This window comes from Heptranchias perlo, chromosome 19, assembly GCF_035084215.1.
Source record: "Heptranchias perlo isolate sHepPer1 chromosome 19, sHepPer1.hap1, whole genome shotgun sequence".
Classification (NCBI taxonomy): Eukaryota; Metazoa; Chordata; class Chondrichthyes; order Hexanchiformes; family Hexanchidae; genus Heptranchias; species Heptranchias perlo.
This window is the reverse complement of record NC_090343.1, coordinates 19,989,384-20,011,218: the sequence shown is the minus strand read 5'-3', so window position 1 is coordinate 20,011,218 and position 21,835 is coordinate 19,989,384. Positions and strand designations below refer to the sequence as shown.

Here is a 21,835-nt window from a genome sequence, read left to right as displayed (position 1 = left end):
TATCCAATAAGTCCCATTCCCCTGCTCTGTCCCCATAGCCCTGTAAATTTTTTCCCTTCAAGTATTTATCCAATTCCCTTTGAAAGTTACTATTGAATCTGCTTCCACCACCCTTGCAGGCAGTACATTCTAGATCATAATAACTCGCTGTGTAAAAAAATATTTCCTCATGTTGCCTCTGGTTCTTTTGCCGATCACCTTAAATCTGTGTCCTCTGATTACCGACCCTTCTGCGACTGGAAACAATTTCTCCTTATTTACTCTGCGAAAACCGTTCATGATTTTGAACACCTCTATCAAATCTCCCTTAACCTTCACTGTTTTAAAGAGAACAACCCCAGCTTCTCTCCACATAACTGAAGTCCCTCATCCCTGGCACCATTCTAGTAAATCTCTTCTGCACCCTCTCGAAGGCCTTGACATCCTTCCTAAAGTGTGGTGCCCAGAATTGAACACAATACTCCAGCTGAGGTCTAACCAATGTTTTATAAAGGTTTAGCACAGCTTCCCTGCTTTTGTACCCTATGCCTTTATTAATAAAGCCCAGGATTCCATGCGCTTTTTTAATAGTCTTCTCAACCTGTCCTACCAGCTTCAAAGATATGTGTGTGTGCAACTCCAGGCCTCTTTGTTCCTGCATCCCCTTTAAAATTGTACCATTTAGTTTATATTGCCTCTCCTCATTCCTCCTACCAAAATGCATCACTTCACACTTCTCAGGTGAAGTGATGCATTTTGGTAGGAGGAATGAGGAGAGGCAATATAAACTAAATGGTACAATTTTTTTAAATTTTTTTTTCGTTCACCTGAGGAAGGAGGAAGCCTCCGAAAGCTTGTGAATTTAAAATAAAATTGCTGGACTATAACTTGGTGTTGTAAAATTGTTTACAATTGTCAACCCCAGTCCATCACCGGCATCTCCACATCACACTTCTCTGCATTAAATTTCATCTGCCATGAGTCTGTCCATTTCACCAGTCTGTCTGTGTCTTCCTGAAGTTTGTTACTTCCTCCACATTGTTTACTACATTACCGAGTTTTGTGTCATCTGCAAACTTTGAAAATTATACTCTCTATACCCAAGTCTAGGTCACTAACATAATCAAAAAGAGCAGTGGTCCTAATACTGACCCCTGGGGAACACCATTACTTCCCTCCAGTCTGAAAAACAACCGTTCACCACTACTCTCTGCTTCCTGTCCCCTAGCCAATTTTAATCCATGCTGCCACTGACCCTTTAATCCCATGGGCTTCAATTTTGCTAACAAGTCTATTATGTGGTACTTTATCAAACACCTTTTGAAAGTCCGTATACACATCAACCGCATTACCCTCATCAACCCTCTCCATTACTTCATCAAAGAACTCAATCAAGTTAGTCAAGCACAATTTGCCTTTAACAAATCCGTGCTGGCTTTCATTTATTAACCCATATTTTTCCAAGTGCCAATTAGTATTCTTCCGGTTTATTGTCTCTAAAGGTTTCCCCACCACCAATGTTAGGCTGACTGGCCTGTAGTTGCCGGGTTTATCCCTCTCCTCTTTTTTGAACAGGGGTGTAACATTTGCAGATGGAGTTCAATGTGGGGAGGTGTAAGGTCATCCATTTTAGATCCGAGGAAGACAAATTTCTTAATGTTGAGAGACTAGGAACTGTGGAGGAGCAAAAGGATTTAGGTGTCCATGTATAGAAATTACTAAAAGCTAGTGCACAGGTACAAAAAGTAATCAAAAAGGCTAATGGAATGTTAGCCTTTATCACAAGGGAATTGGAATTGAAAAGTGAGGAAGCGATGCTTCAGTTGTACAGAGCCTTGGTCAGATCCCATCTGGAGTATTGGATTCAGCTTTTAGCACTGAACCTGAGGAAAGATATATTGGCTTTGGAATGGGTACAGTGCAGATTCACCAGACTGATACCTGGGCTTAAAAGGTTAAATTATGAGGACAGGTTGCGTAAACTTGACTCGTATTTTCTTGAGTTTAGAAAGTTGAGGAGTGATCTCATTGAGGTATATAAAATGATTAAGGGATTTGATAGAGTAGATACAGATAAACTATTTCCTTTGATGGGGAATCCAGAAGAAGAGGGCATAATTTTAAAATTAGAGCTAAGCCATTTAGGACTGAAATTAGGAAATACTTTTTCACACAAACAGTAGTAGAATTCTGGAACTCTCCCAAAAGTCTGTGAGTGCTGGGCGAATTGAAATTCTCAAGACTGAGATCAATATAATTTTGTTAGGTATCGGTATCAAGGGATTTGGAGCAAAGGCGGGTAAATGGAGTTGAGTTGCAGATCAAATATGATCTAACTGAATGGAAGAACAGGCTTGAGGGGCTGAATGGCCTACTCCTATTCCTACGTTCTAATTTCACTTCACACCACAGCAAAACCTTCAATCTACGATTTGCAATTAGTGGATTGCAGCAATGAAAACAGCAACTAGCAATCAACTCTGACTAATGCAATATTTTCATCAAATTGTACCAGTGTTAACTCAATTGAATACCTGATAAGTGAATAGTTCTTTATTTTTTAAAAATAATTTTAGTTTTCTTTTCTTATGTTTGTATGGTTAAAATACACCAAAACCACTGTTGAAATATTTCCAGGTTTTCCTGGACACACCGGTGAAATATTTCTTCTTGTGCCGTTGCTTCATGTCTTGCGTTGCTCATTTTTAAAATTCTTTTTATTTTAAGCTCTTCAATGGTATCCATTTACTAAATTGTCCATCTGTCTGAAATAAAAACATAAATGCTGGAAATATACAGCAAGTCGACAAGCACCTGGAAAGAGATTATCAAATGTGTCATTTCTCTGATGAACAGTTTGTATCCAAAATGTGAACATTTCTTTCTCTTGGCAGATGCTGACAGATCTGCTGAATATTCCCAGTGTTTTCTGTTTTTGTTCTATAGTATATATATGGGCTTGTAATACATAATAAACCATGATAGTGTAAACATGCTATATGTTATGCAGAACCAACCCTGGTAGTCTATCCAGCCTCAGCCCAGGAATGCTTCTGTTCTAGCCTTGCCTCCGCAATGCCTGCGCTTTCAACAATGGGTCTAAGAACGCCTGCAATCCTGGCCTTGGCTTGGATGATTGTGAATGGACACCTGTTCAAGTGATGGTCCTTTGATAGTGTGAGAACTCTCGGGGCAGCGTTACACCAATAACTGTTCCAGCATGCACAACAAATCTAACAAGGAAGTAAGGCAGAGAAAAAGTATATTTGATAATCATGTAAATAATTGAAATAACAAAGGTTTTGGGGAGGGACGAGGGAAGAATAAATAAATAAAGTACATTCTTCTTAAGCAAAAACTGCAAAACCAATGTAGAAGGTGCAGCAAAACAATTATCAGGTAACTAACTCAAAATAAGATTTGCGGGGGGGAGAGGTGGTGGGGGAGAACAAACAAAGCTGCTTGCATTTTAAGCAAGTTTTGTATAGTTGTCAGTAAATTGTATTGCAAGTATTATATCTGTAAGGCCTCTCTTTTCAAATATCAGTAGGCGTGTAATATTTTTAACTTCATGTCAGTCACGTGATTCATTGCTTCAGTAAATTAGTATAATACGATGGGAGAACTGCTGTGATGTTCAACCTGCATTGAGGCTGTGGTAAACATCTAAAACCGAACGCAAAGCCTCGGACTACCTGTGAGCAATGCTGCAGGAGACCTACTAGTATATATTACACAGACACAATGGGCTGAATGGCCTCCTTTTGTGCCATAAATTTCTATGATTCTATGATTACATATGGTACGTTCTGGCACATAATGCAATAGGCAATTAAGTGGACAATCCTGGTCACTTGTATTAGTTTTTATTGTCACTGCCTAGAGATGAAGTGAATATTTCTGATTTTATCTAGTATAAGAAATGTTAACTAAGTGGTATAGTTTGCCAAAATTTAATAACCTTACGTGATTTCCATTACTACTACACAACTTCTATTACATCTACAATCTGGCAAAATATAGTGAATGAAAGGTAACAATATGAAATAGTTTACATTTTTCAAAATATCCCACTACAATTAAAAATATGTAAGAACACGTGCTACTGAAAGGTTTTACTGATATTTCACTTCTGAACTCCTAGTAGGTGAATAAAACTCTGTGGTAAACAGGATATTCATTAAACAGAAAGTGACTAGCATTCTTAGTCCCTTGTTGCCCTCCCTCTTTGCTTCACAGGTTTCCATTTCTTTACATCAGTGGCTAGTAACAATCATGTTAAAATCTCATCATCATACAATGAATTGGTACCAACATGCAACTTTAACATGCCACAGTCTGTGGTGATGGTGAACTTTGATATTGACCAGTTCCTGAAATGGAAAAAAGGGAACTATTTTCACTAGGGTAAGATTTCATTTATTTTTTGCCAACCAGGCTTCTAACACAGATGCAAACACATAACCAGAGACAACCTCACAGGTGGAGTTTCTGGTTTGCCTGATATGGAGTGCATATTCTCTTCCTGTAACAAAAGAAACCCACTTATCCAGATCCAGAGAGCTAGGTGCAAGTTGGCAAGAATCAAAGCTTAGGAAATCCAAGTGTGCATAGGGGTACTGCAGGAGTTTAACCAATTAAATCCACACAGCATACCAGCACAGACCACTGATATGCTTCCTACTGCTTGTCCAGCCACAAATATCCTATCCATTAGAGCATGGTTTGCAGGGTTTTCTGGTGTGAAGAGGGAGGAATACCAACTTGCAATTACAATTCCACCCCTCTAGATCCCATTAATGAGCCAGACTGGGTGTTCAATCAATCAACAACAATGTACTGTTAACCTGCCTTGCTCACATATTAGACTACTAAGTATGCCATGGAATGTTCACTTGGTTTCAGTCTTTACCAGGTGTGTAATCCTGGAGCCATCTTCCCTCAAGGAGACCTGACTTACCTCACACCCAAAGAGGATGGTCATTAGACAACTGGCAAATGTGGGTTTGAGAAATTCCTGAAGAGGCCTAAGAAGACTACTGCAAAGTTTCACATTTTACACACATTTTGCTCTGTCTCACTAAGCAACAACATTTCCATTTGAAAATACCTATATGCCCCTCAAAAAGAAATCTTCATATTAAAGAACATTGCATTTTTAGAAATGTATCTATAAAACTACAGTCACTATGTTCCAAACACAATTCATTTTGTGAAGTGCTTTGAAAAATGTCTACAAAATGACAAGATGGTATAAATGCTGATGTTTTTTCTTCACGTAGTTAGTTAATTCAAATATAACTTTAGCAAAAAAAGCCTATAACTTGGGCAAAGTAGCTGAGGTGAAGTACTGGTACAGAAAGAGATGGGTAACAGAATAAAAATATATGAATCTAACAAACTTTACTAGGGGTCAGCCTTGGCTCAGTATCAGCACTCTTGCCTTGGAGTCAGAAAGTCGTGGGTTCAAGCCCCACTCAAAAGACTTGCGCACGTATTCCACACTGACACCCCAGTGCAGTACTGAGGGAGTGCGGAAATGCTGTCTTATATTAAACAAAGGCCCCGTCTTCCCTCTCAAGGTGTATGGGACTAGTCGAAGAAGAGCAGGGATTTCTCCTAGTGTCCTGGCTAATATTTATCCCTCTACCAACATCACTAAAACAGATGATCTGGTCATTTATCTCAATGCTGTTTGTGGGGCCTTGCTGTTCACAAATTGGCTGCTGTATTTCCCTACATTACAACAGTGACTAAAATTCAAAAGTACTTCGTTGGTTGTGAAGCGCTTTAGGATGCCCTAAAAGATGCTTTATAAATGCAAGTTCTTTCTTTCTTATTTTCATCCAAAATATAGTTTCCATTTTAATTGACCAGAAAAGAATTAAGTCACAATAACCCCAGCTTCTTGCTTGATTTTATTATTGAACAAACCACTTACCATCTTCCTGGTTATGCAGATTCTGTGGGCTGTGCATTCTTTCTTCTTGACTGGGGCTTAAATCAGAGTTCATACACTGGTCAGCTGAAATCCATGTGGTGTCACTCATATCAAAATCATCGCTGCTCACTGAACTTTCATCCTACAAGAGAAAATTCATTCATTAAGCCCAGCTAAATTTCATTGAATGTTGTCTGTGTGCAATGGAACAGCTAGGCATAAACAGTATATGCAAATATGTACAGTTTCTATCCCCTGGGTTGGAAACTCAACTGTTGGGAGTGTGAGTTCACACTGCCCCATGGAAATTCCTGCCAGCAGCAAAGACTCTGGTCCATAGAACAAAACAGCAATGGGACCTGCCGTCAGCTGTTCATCAAGAGAATAAAGTGTGTCTATGAAGTATTAGGATGGGGTGGGGTGGGGGAGGGGAGTGAGAGACAAAGTGCCTCGGAGAGGAGGAAGGGATTTTAGGGAAGAGTGCCGCTGTGAACTAGGAGTAGGGAAAAGAGTGCTTCTATGAACTGGAGGAGACAGTGCCTCTTTATACTGGGAGGAGTGCCTCTATGAATGCTGCAAGGATGCCTGTGAAAGCGACTGTTCAGGTAGCTTTTGGGGAAGGTGATGGTCTGATTAGTTTGTTGAATATGAATAAATCAAAAAACACTTATTTTTGGATTAAAAGTTAATTAATTGTGAAGTTAACAAGTGTTCCAAATTAATCAGAATGTAGCATTTTTAATGTGAAAAATTAAAATTATCAATGGGCAAAGAATGAGGAAAGGATAGTGAGCATTTTTATAAACTGTATGCATTTGTACATTTGCTAGCTACAGCCCTGGCTGCGAACACTCGTCTTTTTTACTTCAACATTTAAGAAAACAAGATTTGCTTGCAAGTGTTTTACATTTCCTACAGTATTTCAACAAGATTAGCTTTTCCAAACTATGTCAAAATAACTTGCTGGCCTAAATAGCTTAGTAGACATTCACAACCCCATCACACCTCTCAAATATAGCATATCACATAAAAAGTTACCTTAATAACCCAAGATTAGAAGGGGTTTAAAAGAGAATCCTCCTATGCAATATTGTTTAATCTCCTTTCTTGAAGAAGCATGTTCTCAACAGTAGCATGAACATACAAATAGCATCATGCTGCTCATTTTCATATCTCCTCAATGTCTTATGACCTGGGACATTTCGGAGGAGATAAATTACATTTCTGTTTCAAGAAACAGATATAATAGAAACATTTAAAAAGTTAATATTCAAATTGTTGGTGTTCCAATCATTCAGCCAATCTTATACAACATGGAGGATTCAATTGGTTTGCTTGTTGCCATCGTTGCCCCCATTTCTGTGTAAGTGATGACAGACATTAGTGTTCTGAGAGCAAGCCTCTCTAGAGACAGGTTAGAAAGACTTAAAGAATTTTCCTATAAATTATGCATCCTTTCAGTTCTGGTGGTATTTATGCCCAGGTTTCTATGGTAATACAGTAACTGTATATAAAAGGGCACCACAAGCCCCTTTCCCAGGGCAATGTCTTTCATAAAAGCCAAAAGTTAAGATATGCAAAACTAAATCTTAAAGCCTTTCATTGCTAGGCTGGTAATGCAGCAGTTAAGATGCTCAGTTCAAAATCATGCTTATAGATTTGAGTTCTATGGCTGTCTCACTCTCCATTCTGCCAACCACATTTGTCATTTTTTCAGCGTCTGATTTTGGAACTGAGAGTGCTCACCTGGCAACATCAAAAAGCATCACACCAGGTAGAAGGAAAAAATATCAAGTGTAGTGTGTCTCGCTCCAAAACAAGCATAACTCTTGGCTGAATGTATAGGGGCAATGAATTGCCCAGAAATTTATGATTCTTCCCTTCCCATCAAGTTGAAGGCTGCACAGAGCCAAACAATTCTAAGGCAGAAAAATGTGGGAAACATATAACCAAAAAAAAAAAGAAAATCTAACCCCACTTTTTGGTTCTTACTTTATTGTATGAAAATGCCCAGTGGCCTGCTGAATGCCACCCATTAAACACTACAAGATCTGGGTCTACTACAGCAATGTCATGACTTTTGTCACATCCATCAATGTCATCAAGTTCCACTCTGCCTTCAGTGGAATCCAGTAAACAAAAAAAGTTATTTAAGCATTCTTTAAAGTGCTAAAATTCAATTCCGTTTTAGGGCATGCAATGGAACATGGAATGGCAGGGACTGAATGATATAAAATCAGTCAGCTAATTGTACCATCCTTGTCAAAGTCACTTATAAATTTATGCAGTAAAATCATTCATTGAGTATTTTTAGTACAATTAATATACTGCACTGAAGAGCCTGACACATATATACTGATTACATTGTATTGAAATAACTGACACAGTATGTCCTCAATTTCCTCACCGTGTCTGCACCATGCAGAATTTCTCTAACATGCTCTGTTAATATGCTCAGACAACTTCAAAACATTGTTTGTAAGCAGCAAACTATGTCTCTTGCACACACACATACACATCTCAATTTGTTAGGAATCATTAACAACACTCTCAGTCCATTCACAGGTAGCAGTCACATTCTTTACTGCAAGATTGCCAAAGAAAAACCCTCCATAGACTGCTTGGCAGGTTGCCTTTCAAAGTATTATACTTAAATCTTTCACTAGGAATCAGTCCAATGCTCGGTATACAATTCCCATTTAACATAACAGGAATTCTTGAAATGATTCGGATTGCATGAGTTATTGGACAGTTCAATGATGTTCTGTAGTTTGTTTACATAAGCCAATTTTGGCGGATAATTTAAACCAGACTGCAGCATGTCACCACCCACCTTTTTTGAGGGTTATCCTTGATTTTTCCCCCCTTCTAGTCTCCCACATCATTCATCTCCTATAACAGAGGAGCAGGCAGATGGCCCGCTTCCAAGTTTTCTGCATGCTAATCTTGATCTGGCTAATAGGAAGTGCATGAGAACATGCCCTAACACTGACTCTTCTTTTGATATTTCCTTATACCCTATAGCAAAGCACATGGACTCCATTCAGTATTTCCTCAAAACAACAGGAGCAAGATCAGGAATTCAGCAGAGTGGGAGAATTAAAGCTGTATGCTACACTCTATGATGTCATGTGTTGCTGCTCCAATAAGCTATAGCACTATGCAACCAAATCATCCACTTGAGCAACTATTGTTTGGGGGTGAGAAATCACACTGAAAGACTACAAATTTCTATGATTCATGTGTCAAAAGAACAAAAACAGCACTTTTCAGTTTATAGCTTTTCAATTGGTCGCATTCAGTCAGAAGGTTGCAGGTTCAAGGTCTATTCCAGAACTTGAGCACATAATCTAGGCCGACTTCAGTACAGTACAAAGGAAGTACTGCTGGAGGTTTTGTTTCTTGAATGAGATGTTAAAAACTGAGGTCCATCTGACTGTTCGGGTGGGCATGATAAGTCCCATGGCACTATTAGAAGAACAGCAGGGAGTTCTCCCAGTATTCTGGGTGACATTCCTCCTTACACCAAAACCATATTAAAAAAATAGATCAACTGGTCACTTATCTCACTTACTGTTTGTCGGACTTTGCTCTGTGCATTGACTGCTCCATTTACAGACATAACAAGAGTGTCTACACTTCAAAAATAATCCATTGGTTGTGAAGCACTTTGAGATGTCCTGAGGACACAAGTCACTATACAAATGCTAGTTCTTTTTTCTGTTTCGCTGTAGTTAAATTTCCTTAACATTATCTAATTAGGTCCCATATTTGATATGGCAACTGCTCATCTCAAAAGATAATGGTGTAAGCAATAAGCAGTTCGTAAATTTGCCATGCTGCAACATTATTAGTGGCTGTAGTCCAATTCTTGAGCGACAGTCCTTGCCACAGATGGTGCATGTGTGAATCACAGGGCCCTATTTATGGTGGTATATAAGATGGTGTATACATAAAAGACAAGTACAGACTTCACATGTTAGGCCATCTACTATTAACCTGATTAAAAATGTTTCCTCTACTGTACAATGTAAGATGTGGACAAAATTACAACTTGCATTCAGTTACAATGAAAAACAGATGCTGACTGATTAATGATAAATAGGTGATGACAAGACTGCATTGGTAGAGTGTATATGCTGTTAGAGTGATTTGTTTCCTAGTCCCAGTGCAAGTTAATAACATTTAAGTACAGGCTACTTAACACAAAAAAAAACAAATCTGATAACAGCAAGTTCAGTTTAAGGGCAAGTTCCATCCATTTTATTTCCTCCATTCATTTCTACGAAACTGTAAATGTTCTGCGAGAAGCAAACATTTCCGCTTTTACCTTAATTTTCAGCTACTAGGTGATCAAAGATGTGCTCTTTGTTTTTAGGGCTATACCACTTAATTGCCTGTAGTGGTCCATATTACCACAATAAAAGCCTCAGAGTTTTAGTCATTTATTCATAGAGGCAAAAAAAGACAACAGATTACCTATCTAGTACTTACCCTATTATTGCACATCCCTCCGTTTTACTTCCTCTTGTAATCTACAGTTTTAAAACCCAAGCTTTGTTTCACCTAACCATTACTTCTTGATGTTGCTCAATATCTCTCCTATTTACTTTCAACCAGGTGATGTCTTGCAATATTGGTCTTGGCCTTTCACATTGGTTTCCTAAAAAAAACCTGGACCTTCCTTGGTGAGACATCTAATAAAATTCTGATTTAATGCAAAAAAATCGATCAGGTATTACAACTAACGTATAAATGAATAAAGAGCTGCTTACAACACATATCTAAGTTCTGGACCAATCAGTAACAGTGAACTTCTGATAAGAAAGATTTTGATTGAGAAGCCTTTTTTCTTTATTTTTATATTATTTACCTAATATGTGAAACTGGGCATATAACTGCATCTCCACACTAGAATAACTAAAAAGCAGAATCTTATGTTCATTGGATGTGAAGTGCTTTGAAACTTCCTGAGAGACAAGATAGCACACTATATAAATGCAAGTCTTCTTTCTGTATCAAAGACTTGCAAAAAGCAAGATTTTCCCAATACTCTATTTCTTAACAAGTAGTATTAACTACCTTCCTAAATAATCTCAATCCATCTAAGGAAAATGCAGATAAAGCATAAATTCGGTGCATTTTCAGCAGCTTTCTCTTTGCAGTTTACAGCCTGTACACCTCATAATATCTTTGTGTGGCTGAAAGTGAGAAAAGTATAGAACAAACAACAAACCAATCCTGTAACAGCCTGATTTTGGAGGAAGTATAAATTACTGGAAGAAGGAAAAAATCCATAACATTAAGTTACTGCATGTATGAGCATTCCAAAGCAAATTCCATTGATACAGCATGCACTTAAACTAAGACCAAGAAGCTATTCCAAAAAGTGTGGAACTCCTTTTCTAGTTTATTATTATGACTATTTTCAGAAATGTGAACTCTGGTATTCTTATACTTTATTTTTTAATACAATATTTATATTTTCAGCCTGTATTCTAAACTAATTTATTTTCCTGAAACAAAATCCCTTTATTCATTTTCCATTATCTAATCAGTCACACAACTCCCAAAAATCATCATTCTGTACATTATAATTTATCATTAAAACGTGCACTTGAAAAACCACAAGTATAAATTACAGTACCGTACTCAGTGAAAAAGTTGATGTAGCATTATATTGCACAATATCACGCAGATGATATATTAAACGAAACCTTGCGATAGGCTTGATTTGGAAAATCCAATAGAAAAAAAATCAATTTGCAAAAAGAATATTCAATTATGGATTGATGAGGCTGCAGCAGTTTCATCGATTTGTACCGTTTTCTTTTTTATAAACGCGGTAGAATTACTGGTGAAGACTAACTTTTTAGAGGTATTGGGGATAATACCTCAATGACAATATGCAATCACGACTCCTGCAAACACCGGCCTTTGCGCTGCGATAATGGAGAGCAAAAATGATTTAAATATATGCATAGACTACACTGTAAGTACAACGGATAAGAGAAAATAATGAGATAGAACGAAACGCTTATCGCTCCTTTATTTCGTTAATCGAACTAAGGACTTAATTGGCGCCGATCGAAATGGAAGAAAATTCGTACTAAGACATAGTCATATTCATTTGGCAAAAAAAATATTAGCATCCAAAAGAAACCAGAGGATACTTTTTTAAAAAAACACAAGCTCACATGCAATTATTCCCCTCAAAAAAAATCAGATTTTTTGCCAAGCGATCAGACTTCCTCGCGATCTACATTGCACAGACAAGAGTGCCATTTAATAAGTAAGCTTTTATAACGGCCAAGCATGCGCTTCTTAGACAAAATGGATCAGGTCATTGCATTTTAAAGCCAAGTCTAGTCCAGGGCTCCCCCTCCCTCCCAACACACTGGCAGATAGATCCAAGCTGCTCCCACTTACTCCACTTCTCCCAGAAGATCGCCCTGCGCCGGCACTCACCTAATGCACTGCTAGCTGGGCTCTGGGGGGAGTCGTTTCGGCGATCGGCGACTCCGTGACGGTTCACGGTGCGAGGAGGTCCCGAGCGGAGGGGAATCTACAGTGAAGGCAGAAAGGGAAGCCGGCGAGAGACAGAGCGAGCGGCGCAGCAGCTGACAGATGGGGATGGAGACGGGCGCTGACGTCACGCACTCCGCCGTGCGGCGCGGCTCATTTGGCAGCCAGTGGCCACCGTACTTGGGAAGTCTCGAGCTCTTGGAGCAAGGGCGACGGTGGTGGTTCGAAGACCGGGGCGGGCGGGAGTGGTAGCCAGGGGTAATGGGCTAACAGCAGACAGCCAGTGGCTGGCCATCAGGTGAGGCAGGAGGGCAGGAGGTCCCGGGGCTGGGCAGGTGTGTTGAGGAGAGAGACAGGCCACCAGAGCCAGGGAGAGGCCATAAAAGAGTCGGTGTCAGGCCATTACCAAGTAGGTAAGATTCCATATAATAATAAACTGACAATGATCAATGGGGGATTTTTTTTTAAAAAATCAGCATTTCACTTATTATGCATAAGAATGTTGAAAGAGCAGTACCAGTGAAAGTTACTACTAGGATGTTTTCCTCACAAAGGATATAGCTAAATTATCGGTTATTATTAATGTGCATAGATTGGATTAACTAGTAACTGAATGTAACTTACGTAAACAAAGCAAAACCATTTTTCTAGTTGTGATATTAAAATGCAGTACTAGTTGTATGCAGTAAACTATCATTACGCCAAAATATTGTTCAAACAGAGGTACAAGGATATCGATGGTAGCCATGATGTGGAGATGCCGGTGATGGACTGGGGTTGACAATTGTAAACAATTTTACAACACCAAGTTATAGTCCAACAAATTTATTTTAAATTCCACAAGCTTTCGGAGGCTTCCTCCTTCCTCAGGTGAACGGTGTGGAAACGAAATTTTCGAATCCTTCGCATTTGAAAATCACAGAACAATGCCTGGTGGGCAGTAATCACCAGGCATTGTTCTGTGATTTTCAAATGCGAAGGATTCGAAAATTTCATTTCCACACCGTTCACCTGAGGAAGGAGGAAGCTTGTGGAATTTAAAATAAATTTGTTGGACTATAACTTGGTGTTGTAAAATTGTTTACAAAGGTACAAGGATGGCACTGAATAAAGTTTACAGAAATATAAGGAATATAACAGGATAAACTCTTTAAAAATAGTTAGAGAATTGAGTTTATTTTTTATTTTAAAGCTTGTTGATTGTGACAGAATCAAGATGTTCTGCATGCACTGTATTCCTGAGTAATAATAATGATCAAGCTTCCCAGTGTGACAGTGTTTTTAAAGTTGATATCGTTTAACAGTATAAACACACATTGAGTTTTTTTTACTTTTCTACAAGAACCTTTCCACCTACATTGAAATCCTGTAATGTGGCAACAGTGACTAAGAATTTGGTTGCAAGGAAAGAAAAAAGAATGAAATATTGATAATTCAAAATCAGACATGCAAAAACACTGTTAAACAGTGACAGATTAGTTTTGGGGGCAAAATGCCTCAACGGGACGAATACTGCCAAAAATTATACTGTTGAAGACATTGTAAAGTAAACTTAAATTTAGTTAATATTCTACGGTCTACAAATTTTACTACTTTTCATTCCTAGACTAGATTAAGGACTATATACTAATTTTGTGCCCCATAACTAAAACACCATTAAGATGTTGACCCACCAGGTGCCATTCAGATGCTAAGCAAATCAGTATGCCAAACTCTCAAACAGATATTTTGCACAGGCAACAATATTCACAATTACGTTGTGTACCCATAATGATGTTTGTGTGGGAGCCCATCACAACTGGCAGTGTATTTTGTAAATGATTGGTGTATTCACTTTTTGCTTACATGAAGACCAAATACTGTATGTAGAAATAAATAACTTTTAAATATGTTGCATCTGATCATGTCCTCAAGATGTTCCAGAACATTGTTGTTGCATCGGCTGATGCAGCAACCAATGTGCATACAGCAAGGTTCCACAAACAGCAAATGAATGTGAATACATAGGCCTTGAAATTATGCTATGGCAGTGGTATCCAATCTACAGCCCATGGGTCACATTTAGCCCCCAATTCCTGGCCATCAAAGCTTATCCATTAGGGTCAGGGGGAGGAATACAATGGCAGTCCTATTTGTGCTTACATTTCTTATTCGCAGGTTTGCCCTGTTTGACATTAGATTGAAGTTTTCTAGATATTAGGAGGAACTGATAGGGTAGAGAGGGAGAAACTATTTCTGCTGGTTGGGGAGTCTAGGACTGGAGGACATAGCCTAAAAATTAGAGCCACGACTTTCAGGAGTGAAGTTAGGAAACACTTCTACACGCAAAGGGTGGTAGAAGTTTGGAACACTGTTCCGCAAACAGCAGTTGATGCTAGCTCAGTTGTCAATTTTAAATTTGAGATTGATAGATTTTTGTTAACAAAAATCTATTAAGGGATATGGGGCTAAGGCGGGTGTATGGAGTTAGGTCACAAATCAGCCAAGGAAGAGGTAAGTGATTGGCTGGTGAGTATTTTCCTGCTGAATTTGTCTAAGGTTAGAGTTTGTGGATTCTCTGGTCTCTGTTGTGTAGTGGGGGACTGCTGTTCAGCAAGGGCCCTTGAGTATACCTTTTTAATTGAAGTGAAATTGGTGGGATTCATTTAATTTGAATTAATTAGTTAAAGGGTAAGTCATGTCAGGACAGCCCAGCCCCGTGTTATGCTCTTCCTGCTCTATGTGGGAAATCAGGGACCCTTCCGGTGTCCCTGACGACCATGTGTGCGGAAAATGCATCCAGCTGCAGCTACTGACAAACCGCATTGCGGCACTGGAGCTGCGGATGGATTCATTATGGAGCATTCGCGATGCTGAAAACGTCGTGGATAGCACGTTTAGTGAGATGGTCACACCGCAGGTAAAGGTTGTACAGGCAGGAAGTAATTGGGTGACCACCAGGCAGAGTAAGAAGAGCAGGCAGGCAGTGCAGGGGTCCCCTGTGGCCGTCCCCCTCTCAAACAAATATACCGCTTTGGATATTGTTGAGGGGGATGACTTATCAGGGGAAGGCAGCAGCAGCCAACTTCCTGGCACCAGGGGTAGCTCTGCTGCACAGGCTGGGAGGAAAAAGAGTGGAAGAGCTATAGTGGTAGGGGATTCTATCGTAAGGGGAACAGACAGGCGTTTCTGTGGCCGTAAACGTGACTCCAGGATGGTTTGTTGCCTCCCTGGTGCCAGGGTCATGGATGTCACTGAGCGGCTACAGGGCATTCTCAAGGGGGAGGGTGAGCAGGCAGAGGTCGTGGTCCACATTGGGACCAACGACATAGGTAGGAAGGGAGATGAGGTCCTGCATCAAGAATTTAGGGAGCTAGGTAGCAGATTAAAGAGCAGGACCTCAAAGGTTGTAATCTCTGGATTACTCCCAGTGCCACGGGCTAGTGAGTATAGAAATAGGAGGATAGAACAGATGAATGCGTGGCTAAAGAGTTGGTGCAGGAGGGAGGGTTTCAGTTTCCTGGATCACTGGGCCTGCTTCTGGGGAAGGTAGGACTTGTACAAGTCGGACGGGTTGCACCTGAACCAGAGCGGTACAAATATCCTTGCGGGGAGGTTTGCTAGCACTGTTGGGGGGGGTTTAAACTAACTTGGCAAGGGGATGGGATACAGAGTGGAGCTACAATAGGGGGTGATGTGCAGCCAAATATAGAGAAAAAAACCAGTCAGCTTGGAAGACAGGGCAAATATATGAGGGCAAGGCTGGATGGCATCTATTTTAATGCAAGGAGTCTTGCGAATAAGGTGGATGAACTGAAGGTGTTGATAAACACATGGGAGTATGATATTGTTGCTGTCACAGAGACATGGTTGAGGGAGGGGCAAGACTGGCAGCTCAATATTCCGGGGTACAGAATCTTCAGGCGAGACAGAGGGGGAGGTATAAGAGGAGGGGGGGGTCGCAATATTAATTAAAGAATCAATTACTGCCATAAGGAGGGATGATATATTAGCAGGTTCCTCTAATGAGGCCATATGGGTGGAGCTTAAAAACAAAAAGGGGGCAAGCACTTTGATGGGAGTGTACTATCGGCCCCCAAACAGTCAGGGGGAGATAGAGGAACAGATATGTAGGCAAATCTCAGAAAATTGTGCAAATAATAGGGTAATAATAGTGGGGGATTTCAACTTCCCCAATATTAACTGGGATACTCAGAGTGTAAAAGGCTTAGAGGGTACAAAATTCTTAACGTGCATCCAGGAGAGCTTTTTGAGCCAGCATGTAGAAAGTCCTACAAGAGAGGGGGCGGTACTGGACCTAATTCTAGGGAATGTGGCCGGCCAAGTGGAAGAAGTACTAGTAGGTGAGCACTTTGGTGACAGTGACCATAATTCAGTGAGATTTAAGGTGGTCATGGAAAAGGACAGGGAGGGGCCGGAAATAAAGGTTCTAAATTGGGGGAAGGCCGATTTTAATAGGATAAGGCAGGATCTGGCCAAAATGGACTGGGATCAGCTGCTTGTAGGAAAATCCGCATCGGAGCAATGGGAGTCTTTCAGAAGGGAGATTGAGACCATACAATGGCAACATGTTCCCGTAAAGGTCAAGGGTGGTTCCAAGAACTCCAGGGAACCTTGGATGTCAGGGGATATACGAGAATGGATTAGGAAAAAAAGGAGGGCTTTTGGCAGATACAAAAGGCTAAAGACGGAGGAAACCCTAGAGGAGTACAAAAAGTGCAGGGGGATACTTAAAAAAGAAATTAGGAGATCAAGGAGGGGCCATGAAATAACACTGGCGAGCAAAATAAAGGAAAATCCTAAGATGTTTTATAAGTATATTAAGGGTAAGAGGATGACTAGGGAAAAAATAGGGCCCATTAGGGACAAAAATGGCAATCTGTGTGTGGAGCCGGCAGATGTAGGAGGGGTTCTAAATGAATTTTTTGCATCTGTTTTCACTATGGAGAAGGACGATGTAGACATAGAAATACGGCAGGGGGACTGTGATATACTCGAACATATTAACATCGAGCGGGAGGAGGTATTGGCGGTTTTAGCAGGCCTAAAAATGGATAAATCCCCAGGCCCGGACGAAATGTATCCCAGGCTACTGTGTGAGGCAAAGGAGGAGATTGCGGGGGCTCTGACACATATATTCAGAACCTCTCTGGCCACAGGGGATGTGCCAGAGGACTGGAGAACCGCTAATGTAATACCATTATTCAAGAAGCGGAGTAGGGAAAAACCGGGGAACTACAGGCCAGTGAGCCTAACATCAGTGGTAGGAAAATTATTGGAAAAAATTCTGAAGGACAAAATTAGTCTCCACTTGGAGAAGCAAGGATTAATCAGGGATAGTCAACATGGCTTTGTCAAGGGAAGATCATGTCTGACTAATTTGATTGAATTTTTTGAGGGGGTGACTAGGCGTGTGGATGAGGGTAACGCAGTGGATGTGGTATACATGGATTTCAGTAAGGCCTTCGATAAAGTCCCCCACAGGAGACTGGTCAAGAAGGTACGAGCCCATGGAATCCAGGGTGCCTTGGCACTTTGGATACAAAACTGGCTTAGTGGCAGAAGGCAGAGGGTGATGGTCGAAGGTTGTTTTTGTGACTGAAAGCCTGTGGCCAGTGGGGTACCACAGGGATCGGTGCTGGGTCCCTTGCTGTTTGTGGTCTACATTAATGACTTGGATATGAATGTAAAAGGTATGATCAGTAAGTTCGCTGATGATACAAAGATTGGTAGGGTGGTAAATAGCGAGGAGGATAGCCTCAGTCTGCAGGACGATATAGATGGGTTGGTCAGATGGGCGGAACAGTGGCAAATGGAATTTAACCCGGAAAAGTGCGAGGTGATGCACTTAGGAGGGACTAACAAGGCAAGGGAATACACAATGAATGGGAGGACCCTAGGCAAGACAGAGGGTCAGAGGGATCTTGGTGTGCAAGTTCACAGATCCCTGAAGGCGGCGGAACAGGTAGATAAGGTGGTAAAGAAGGCATATGGGATACTTGCCTTTATTAGCCGAGGCATAGAATATAAGAGCAAGGAGGTTATGATGGAGCTGTATAAAACACTGGTTAGGCCACAGCTGGAGTACTGTGTGCAGTTCTGGTCGCCACACTACAGGAAGGATGTGATCGCTTTCGAGAGGGTGCAGAGGAGATTCACCAGGATGTTACCAGGGCTGGAGCGCTTCAGCTATGAAGAGAGACTGGGAAGATTGGGTTTGTTTTCCTTGGAGCAGAGGAGGCTGAGGGGGGACATGATTGAGGTGTACAAAATTATGAGGGGCACAGATAGGATGGATACTAAGGAGCTTTTTCCCTTCGTTGAGGGTACTATAACAAGGGGACGTAGATTCAAGGTAAAAGGCGGGAGGTTTAGAGGGGATTTGAGAAAGAACTTTTTCACCCAGAGGGTGGTTGGAGTCTGGAACTCACTGCCTGAAAGGGTTGTGGAGGCAGGAACCCTCACAACATTCAAGAAGCATTTGGATGAGCACTTGAAATGCCATAGCATACAAGGCTACGGACCAAATGCTGGAATATGGGATTAGAGTAGACAGGGCTGATGGCCGGCGCGGACACGATGGGCCGAAGGGCCTCTATCCGTGCTGTATAACTCTATGACTCTATGATCTCATTGAATGGCGGAACAGGCTCAAGTGGCTAAATGGCCTACTCCTGTTCCTATTTGGGTCATGAAGTTTGAAAGGGGCTTTTCTTCTCACTGTTGGCTGATTGGTCGATAAATCCTAACGCAGAACACCATAATCTATTAGTTTCAGCAATTTGAGTTATATGTAAATTAATGGGAACATTGATTTAAACTTTATCTGTGACTCCCAAGGCTCAATGTTATGCACCTGAGTTGCCCACAAAGTCAACAACTTTTAACACCCATGTGCTATAGAATACTAGTGTACGAAAGTGTCTGGAAATTGTTTGAAATTTCTTTCTGCTATTTTATCAGGGGCATTACCCCATTTATTTTATATTGAAAAATTTACTATGAGCCTCCACAAAAATAGCAGTTAGAGCAATTTTATCTGGCTCTTGAGATCACTAGCCAGTTGATTTTAAAAAAAATTGTAAACCTGATTTTAAAATTGCCAAATTGATCATTTGAAGAAGCAGTATTGCAGATTTATTTAATTTTGTTTGCAATTTCTAGTTAGGTGACTTCAAGGTGACAGCATTGAGATGAGTGTAGTATTTTCATAACTTTTTCAAATACTTCTAATGCAGCTATTTTGCTAAAATAATCAAGAAATGACAGTTAAACATTTCTCCAAACAATTGAGACATTTATTACTATACAATCAATTTATTAATTGCAAATCTCTAACACCAGAGGGCAAGCTTGGCTCAAACAGTTGCCAGATGGTATATAATCAATAACGCATCTCAATCTGCACTACATGAAAATGTAAAAATGCCTTGTTATTCAGCTACTATGAAACATATAAACTTTGTTGGATAAACACACAGATTTATTTTGTTTTTATTATTTCCTGCCCCTCTTCTATTTTGTAAATTATTTTCTCCTGCCTCATCTATATCTCCCGTTATCGTTCCAACTGTTCCCAGGCCTTTGGGAATACTACTTTTAAATTGGCTATTAGGTTAACGGTATATAAGAAACTTCTGGGGAAAAACAGGCATGTCCTATCACTTCATGACAACATATTGTGTTACCCTAATATAACTAAGCTTTCCAGTTTTTTGTGTTTATTGTTAATGTATTTTTCAATTTCACCAAATGCATTGTATTTGTGCTTTTTAAAAAAAAATAGAACAATCAACATCAAGCTAAATCAGTAAAGGTGCACTTATTTACTGGCGTCAGTCAGCAGAATTAGTGTATGTGATTCACTGAGCAAAGCAAACGTGAACATGAACTTCTTGGTCATAAGTTTCCTGACAAAATCATTCAGACAGTTGTTAGTTTTTAATCAGCCTGATGAAACTGGAGATTTTCCGGTGAGAATATTTCATATTTTTTCTAGTAATTTTTATCAAAATAAACACCAACTTTAAAATGTTGCATTAACTGGGAGTTTTATTGATTAAACCAGAAAATCTTAAATATAACAATGTAAATATGAAATGTCTGCGTTATTTGTCAAACCTACCTGTTCTTGAGGTGCACTCATAAACTGGAGTTTCATCTGCTTCAGGTATGTGGCAGTAATGGGCATATTATAATCTATCACCCCAGCCAGTGAGGAAGGTCTTTCATTTTCTGAAAAATGTGTAAAGTAAACTGCAATATGATTTATTGTTTCCATGCATCAGGAATAAAATTAATTGTTCCTGCAGAAATATACCAGATTCAATAAATCTCCAACACTTACCTTTTGAGTCCACACCATTCGGGTTTATGTGCATTCGTTTTTGACATTCGGTGCAGCTCATTAGAAACCTTGTCACTGCTTCTCTTGGGAGGAATGCATACGTCTCAGCAATCTGGTTTTGAGAAATGGAGAATATTTCAGTTAGGATGAAACCACCATTTGATTTACTAAGGCAATCTGTAATTCAAGGCATAAAATAGTGCTGGACAGAAAAGAAACCTTCCTTCACGCTTATTAAACACCTGTCACTTCATGACTTGATCTGTGTAATCATTAAGTGTTAGTATTTGTAGATGAGAATAAAATTGGTGCTGTAATGTAAAGATTTCACTTGTATTCTTGGAGGTTGTCACAGAAACCGAGTACATTCTTGGAATGACCTAAACAGTTTGTTAGTGTACCATATCATTTGTAGTTAAGATTCAGTCAGTGAAAATACATGTAAACAAATATATTTGAGCTACATCTTCTAATCTTACACAAGATTATTGCAAGGTTTAAAATAATTTTATCAGTGGAAACTTTGTAAATATAGCCTTGTTGGTGGTTAATTTCAATATCATACAAGAACATTTATTTAAACTTTGCTGTGGTGTACTGAAAGAAATACAAAATATATTTTCTAAGTAACCACAAATCACACTTCTATTTCAGCCTCACAAAATACTATAAATGAAAGTGCTATTTCATTTAAAGCACTTAGGAATAACTTTTTTTTAGCTCTTTTCAATGCACAGATTGTAACATTTTTATTTTACATTTCTTTAGCAGATTTTCAAACAACCGACCACGTGATAGTTGCACGCCCTTGTTGTTTTCCAGGCATGACTTTCTTAAATGCTATATCATAATAATAAAAAAAATTGTACTTTGTTTTTTAAAAGAAACATTTTAGAGCTATTGCTCTAATTTTTCTTCCAATCATTTGCCTTCCTTTTAATCACTTCCTCCACCCCCCCCCCAGTAATGGCAATAATACTCACCCATGCCCCACCCTCCTGGACAAAGGGCACATGCAGCAGTTCAATTTATACTAAGGGGCA

The 21,835-nt window shown here is 39.7% G+C and overlaps 1 protein-coding gene and 1 long non-coding RNA gene across 4 annotated transcripts in view; one reads left to right on the top strand and one right to left on the bottom strand.

The window, feature by feature from the left end:
- Positions 1–21,835, bottom strand: part of nol4lb (nucleolar protein 4-like b) — a 253,339-nt gene that overhangs the window by 182,339 nt on the left and 49,165 nt on the right. For all 3 annotated transcript variants that reach the window (XM_068000428.1, XM_068000430.1, XM_068000429.1), the window contains 3 exons: positions 20,793–20,904; positions 20,571–20,680; positions 5,921–6,062 (listed from right to left, as the gene is read on the bottom strand). In XM_068000428.1, coding sequence (XP_067856529.1) covers positions 5,921–6,062; positions 20,571–20,680; positions 20,793–20,904 — 364 coding nt within the window. The remainder of the gene's footprint in view (positions 1–5,920; positions 6,063–20,570; positions 20,681–20,792; positions 20,905–21,835) is intronic.
- LOC137335208 (uncharacterized) overlaps positions 12,674–21,835 on the top strand; it is a 104,161-nt gene continuing 94,999 nt past the window's right edge. Inside the window, exon 1 of the long non-coding RNA XR_010966362.1 lies at positions 12,674–12,858. This is a non-coding gene — a long non-coding RNA (uncharacterized lncRNA). The remainder of the gene's footprint in view (positions 12,859–21,835) is intronic.